Source organism: Tupaia chinensis, unplaced genomic scaffold (genome assembly GCF_000334495.1).
Source record: "Tupaia chinensis unplaced genomic scaffold, TupChi_1.0 Scaffold000161_1, whole genome shotgun sequence".
NCBI lineage: Eukaryota > Metazoa > Chordata > Mammalia > Scandentia > Tupaiidae > Tupaia > Tupaia belangeri.
Genome location: NW_006159632.1, coordinates 4,464,311 through 4,470,541, shown reverse-complemented (window position 1 = coordinate 4,470,541; position 6,231 = coordinate 4,464,311). Strand labels below are relative to the sequence as shown.

At 50.9% G+C, this 6,231-nt stretch overlaps 2 protein-coding genes across 2 annotated transcripts in view; one reads left to right on the top strand and one right to left on the bottom strand.

The window, feature by feature from the left end:
• The window catches only part of EXOC8 (exocyst complex component 8), a 2,502-nt gene extending 2,247 nt beyond the window's left edge, over positions 1-255 (bottom strand). The window contains exon 1 of the mRNA XM_027770850.1: positions 5-255. Coding sequence (XP_027626651.1) covers positions 5-164 — 160 coding nt within the window. The 5' untranslated portion in view covers positions 165-255. The remainder of the gene's footprint in view (positions 1-4) is intronic.
• A 113-nt stretch (positions 256-368) lies between these two features.
• Positions 369-6,231, top strand: part of SPRTN (SprT-like N-terminal domain) — a 13,061-nt gene continuing 7,198 nt past the window's right edge. Inside the window, exons 1-3 of the mRNA XM_006145979.3 lie at positions 369-940; positions 1,811-1,910; positions 4,986-5,114. Of these exons, the coding sequence (XP_006146041.1) occupies positions 720-940; positions 1,811-1,910; positions 4,986-5,114 (450 nt within the window). The 5' untranslated portion in view covers positions 369-719. The remainder of the gene's footprint in view (positions 941-1,810; positions 1,911-4,985; positions 5,115-6,231) is intronic.

The following is a 6,231-nucleotide window of genomic DNA, read 5'->3' as shown; positions in this document are numbered from 1 at the left end:
GCCCCCCCCGCCAGCGCCTGGATGCGCTGCCGGTGCTCCTGCAAGTCCCGGTCCCCGTCCGACTGCTGCGAGAGCTGCTTCACGTACAGCCGCGCCTCGAAGCCCCCTGATTCCAGCTGCCGCCGCAGGCGGCTCGCCCCGCTGTCTGACATCGCCATCGCCATCTCGAGCAGTCACTGTCGCCACCGCGAAGACCCACCCAAATGGGTCAGACTCCACGGAGGCAAGAGGGCTGGGGAGTGCCGAGTACGCCTGCGCCTGGGCCCGAGTGTCACTCACCGCGCCTGCGCACGGGATCGAGCGCTGGTAGTGCGCCTGCGCCAGCGCCCAGCGGCCTAGGGCGCATGTGCCGTCAGAGTCAGTGCGGAAGTGAGTGAGGGGCAAGGCGGCCGGGTGTGGGTACTGCGCATGGGCGTCGCTGAGTGCTGGGGTTTGAAGTTGTGGAGGAGGGTAGAGGCGATAACCGGATTTCTGTCGCTCCTGGGGCCCTGGGAGCCCTGGTCTGCGCCCACAAGTTGTGCCGACTATTTTTTTTTTTTTAACTCCCGAATCTTGGCTTTGGCGTTTGGGGAAGCCGAGCTCTCGCTCTCGAGCCCGTTTTCCTAGTTCTCGCGAGGTTGGCGGCGGCCCGAGCACAACCCCGAGCCGGTATCGCCCAGGACGACGCCGGGAGGCCTACCCCGAGCCAGCCCGACGCGCGACCCCACCGCAGACCCGCGATGGAAGAGGACCTGCTTTTGGCCTTGCGGCTGCAGGAGGAATGGAACCTGCAGGCGGCGGAGCGCGACCGGGCCCAGGAGCCGCTGTCGCTTGTGGATGCGTCCTGGGAGTTGGTGGACCCCACGCCGGATCTCCAGGGCCTGTTTGTGCAGTTCAACGACCGGTTCTTCTGGGGCCAGCTGGAGGCCGTCGAGGTGAAGTGGAGCATGCGGATGACCCTGTGAGTCCCGACCCCGGGGAAGAGGCAGCCGGGCCCTGGGCTTCCCCGTCTCCACCACGGGCCTGGGGCATTAGACTTGGGGGCTGGCTCTTCTCTCCGGTGTTTCTCCTCCCTTACCCTGGAAAGGAAAAGCCGTGTGACACGCACTGCTGCGGTTGGATTGATGAGGGACATGAGGAGAAGGGAAGACTTGTCTTTGAAATTCAAAAGATTATCTTATAGTAGCATCCCAGGACCCAAGAGGGAGAAGCCACCAGCTCTCCCCCTAAGAAAGCGGGGAGGACACAGAAAACTCTGTGTTGTCCTCTGTTCTTAGGAAACCCCCTCTCAGTAATGAAGTGGTGTGTTGCAATGGGAAGGAGTTGCCGTGTCCATATTTCTGGACCTAAGTGACCTGCAGCGATGGCGCTAAGAGGATCCCTTTTCTGTACACTAAGTTAGAGAAGTCTCAGCTTGAAGTAGTAGTCAGTCCCTGCACAGGAATGCAGTGAAGTTGAAGAAACAATCGTGTGTTACCATGCTTGTGTTTTGAACTGATAGAAAACTCACAGTGAAACAGATGAAGGCCTGATATAAAGCCGTTGAAAGTGCAGATCTCTGCCTGTTAGTCACCACGACCAGTTGTAGTCGGTGGGAGGAGAGGCTGGGAGCAGCAGAATAGGACTGCCTTTGAGCCTGTGCAGCCTGGCAGGGTAAGGGAAGCCACTGCAGTTCACTGACGGTGCCACGTGAGCACCTGCCAGCCAAGAGGGCACGTTCCCAGAAAGCCATCTGGGGCTGCTCTGGAGTGACTGCCCAAGGACGTGTCAGCAGTCGCCCCATCTCCTTCTCTGTGTGGTAAACGTAACACGTGCTGCTGTTGTTTTCCAGGTGTGCTGGGGTCTGCAGCTATGAAGGGAGGGGCGGAATGTGCTCCATCCGGCTCAGCGAGCCCCTGTTAAAGCTGAGACCAAGGAAGGATCTCGTGGAGGTATTCGATGCACAGATCTCACTCTTGGCCGTGATGTAGGAACCCTCCTCACTGACTTAGACGTCTGTGCGTTAGCCCGCGAGTTTTACAGAAAAACTCTTGTTCCTCGGTGCAGACGTACACGAGGGGCAGTGAGGAAGGTCTTTCAGCAGCCTTGTTTATGCCCTGTGTGTGTTATTACTGTTATTTCTGCAAATGAGAAATTTAAGGTTCAGAGAAGTTAAGTCACTGGTTGAAGTTAAACATGGAGAAGCAGAGAAAGACAGGATCCAAGTCTCCCTGTTGAAACACACAAATTTTATGTTGCTTAACTTTTTTTAAAAAAATTCATGTCTTCAATGAGAGAAAGACAGCTGTCCCTATCAGGGTCTTGCCAAGCCCCCCCTCCCCCCCCCCCCCCCCCCCCCCCCCCAGTCTCACCGGCCGGGATCATGGACGCACATTGCATGCCAGCATACTCAGGGAAGCCCCAGGGTGCAGACGGAGGACCTTTTCCATGTGGGTCTGGTTGCGTGCCACCACCTGACTTCAAAGCACACTGATTTCGGTCCTCTGATCATCTGCCACACCGCACTCTCCCAGGACACCCGAACCAGCAGCACAGCCCAGCAGGAGGGCACACTTTATACTTAGAGCTGGTGGTCACTCCCGCCAGCCAGATGGAGCAGCAGGACTCCCCGGTGCTGAGTGTAGTAGACGCCTGAAATGCCCATGAACCCGGGATGCCTGTCCTTACCCAGGAATATCACTGGACAGAGCTGCATGTACGAGCTGAGAGGTAGCCTCTTCAGGGAGTGGGAAGTGAAATTACACAAGCTTGGGAACATAAGGGGTGCTGCCTTTTTTTGGGGGTGGGATTTATTTTTGAAATGGTGACAGAGTAGCTGGGTCACAGGTGTATGTCACCGTGCTTGACTCGCTTTGTTGCGCATGCTGGCTATTAGCGCATGATCCTCCTTCCTCCAGAGGTCCCAGCTTCTGGAGGAGCTGGGACTTAGAGGTGTGTGCCACTGCACCTGGCTTTTTAGGGTGGAATTAAATCTGGGCCCTCTGTGTGGCTCAGCCTGCCAGGTGCTGCCAGTGTGGCCAGGCTGGGATGCTGTTTGTAAGGGTAATAAAAGGCAGTGGATTTCATAGTAAAGCAGAACTTAGCACTACCGAACTGTGTGCATAAAAATGGTAGAGATGGTATGTGTTGTGTTATGTTTTTACCACTTTTTTTTTGGAGAGCTTTTTGTCTCAGGGCATGTGCACTTGCCAGAGAGAGAGGGAGAGAGACAGTGAGAAGGAATGTGAGAAATCATCCTCAGGGAGGATAGCCATGCCACAACCCCTCTGTCCATTCTCCTCACGGGATCTTGGGCACTCATGCACACGCACCTGGCATAAGTTTGGAACCGCCAGGTCCTGGACTTGAACTGAGGTTAGCCATGAGGAATCCGGTGACATAACCGCTATGGCATCTACTGACCCCCACCACTGTTTTTATTTATTTTTCAATTTTTCCAGTGGGTGCCTGCACTCTCCAGAAGGAGGTAGGGTGAGGGACAAAGTAGCCACAGGGGGTGTAGTCACACCACAGTCCCTCTTCATTTCTCCCTTTTGGGATTTTGAGCATGCCCACCCCATGCATATTTTCAAGCTGCTTGGTCCGGGACTTGAACTGTGTGGTCAGCCATGTGGGATCCAGCTTCCTTAAACATCAGGCCACGATCTGGCCTACCAAAATTATTTTAAAAAGTCAGTAGCTACTAAATATAAAATTGTACAACAGAAATACGTGATTAATGACAAAGAAAGGAATAAAGAACAAAGACAAGATGCTGTGAAGAGCAGAGTAGGTTTACGCGGAGTCAGTAATAATGGTGAGTGTAAGTGGACTGAGCGGGCTCCAAGTGGGGAGATGCACAGTAGGTGAGGGCACACATATCTCGAATGTAAAGGATGGAAGAACTTACATCGCCCAAACACTTAACAGAAAGTTATTGTGGCTGTATTCGTGTCGGACTAAAGATTTCAGAAGTTTCGGGATCAGCATTGCGTAATGGCTATGTTGCTGGACTCTCATGTAGTCAACCACAGTTCGAGTCCTGGACCCGGTGGCTTATAACTCACGCTGGGCGTGTGTGCGTGCGTGCCCAAGATCCCGATGGGAGAATTGAGGAGAAGGGATTGCAGCGTGGCCATTCTCCCAGGGGGTGATTTCTCACTTTCTCTCTGTGTCTTCCTGGCAAACGCACGTGCCCTATAGCAAAAATCTCTCAAAAAAAAAATTTTTTTTTTCAGAAATTTTACTAGGAAAAAGGTGTAACTTTTATTTTTTTCTTTTTAATTTTTTTTTTTTTTTTTTTTTTTAAGATTTTTGCCATATGGGATGTGTGCTTACTGGAGAAAGGCAGAGAAAGTAAGAAATCATTCCTTAAGGTGGATGGCCACACACTAAGGGAGAGAGAAGGAAAGAGGGAAATTAGCTTCCCCAGGGCATGGCCATGCCGCAGTCCCTTCTCCTTCATTCTCCTCTTGGAATTCTGGGCATGGTCACACATGCACCTAGCATGATTTTCAAAACACTAGGTCCAGGACTTGAACCAGAGTCAGCTATGGGAATCCAGCTGCCTTAACCTCTATGTCACTTGTTGACCCTAGAACATGGAATTTTTTAACCTGGGATCTGCAGAGCTTTGTATATTATGTGTAAAGTTTTGTGAATGTGTGTTTATGTAAGTTTCCTGGAAAGATAGTTTATGACTTTTACAGTTTCCGAAAAGAAACCTATGATCTAAAGAAGGGGGGCCAGCAGATGACATGGTGGTTAAGATGCTAGACTCGATGTGGTTGATTGTGATTGGAGTCCTGGATTCAGTACATTGGGCCCGTGTGCTGTGCGCCCAAAATCCTGAGAGGAAAATGGAGAAGGGTGTGGCCATCCCCTGGGGGGAGTGATTTCTCACTTTCTCTCTCCAACGAGCACATGTGCCCAATAGCAAAAATGTCAAAGAAGTTAAAGGCCTCAAGTAGAGTAGGAAGTGCTTTCTTCAAAATTTCTGTAACAGGTTACCCTGTTTTCTGTTGCAGACCCTCTTGCATGAAATGATACATGCCTACTTGTTTGTCACTAATAATGATAAAGACCGGGAAGGGCATGGGCCAGAGTTCTGTAAACACATGCATCGTATCAACCGCCTGACGGGAGCCAACATAACGGTATGTAGAGCTGCACACGCAGATGTTTAGTCGTCCTTATCCAGAAGCTCCTGAGATGGAACTAAAAATCAAGCGTAGGTAGGAACAGATACGATCTTGGGACCAGCAGTTAGCGTAATGGCTATGTCGCTGAACTCCCATGTAGTGACTGTGGTTTGAGTCCTGGACCTGGTGGCTTAAACTCACGCCAGACGTGTGTGCCCAAGATCCCGAGAGGAGAATGGAGGAGAGGGGATTACAGCATGGCCATCCCCCCTGGGGGTGATTTCTTGCTTTCTGTCTCTCTGTCTGTCTCTGTCTTTCTGGCGAGCTCACGTGCTCTATAGCAAAAACCTCTCAAAAAAAAAAAAAAAAAGAAAATCAAGTGTAGGTAGGAAAAAATATGGTCTTTGATGCTGAGCAGCAACAAGAAGCATTTCATTTTTTTTTTTTGAGAGGTTTTTGCTAGAGGTTTATAGCTCACTAGACAGACAGACAGAGACAGAGACACAGAAAGCAAGAAATCACCCCCCAGGGGGAATGGCCTTGCCACAGTGCCTTCTCCTCTCAGGATCTTGGGCATGCACGCACACGCGCCTGTGAATTTAAGCCACCGGGTCTGGGACTCGAACTGCAGTCAACTACATGGGAGTCCAGCAACATAGCCATTACACCAACTGTTGGTTCTGCATTTCATTCTTTATAAAACCCAGGTGAGCAAGGGAATTATGGAGTTACTAATATCGAAGACTTTGAGTTTCTTTACTAGAATCTACACTTCCACCAAGTTCTGCTGTACTCCCTGATTCAGCTGGAAGAAGGTGTGAGGGTGTGTTCTTTCAGCCTGGGGGTCTGAGTGTTTTCATTGAGAGGTTTCAGAGTGAAACCCTTGCTTTTATAGGTTATAAGGTTACATCCTGTTATGGCCAGTTTCACAGTGTATCTGCTGCCACGTTGTAGAGCTGTTTTTTTAGTGATTACATTGTTGAAAGTCACATTCCCAGACTGGAGGAGTCACAGGAGTTGGAAGCAAAATGGGCCCAATTTCTCCATCTTTTTTTTTTTTTTTTTTTTTTTTTGAGGGGTTTTTCCTATAAGGGCGCGGGCACTCGCCAGGCAGGAAGAGAGAGACAGAAAA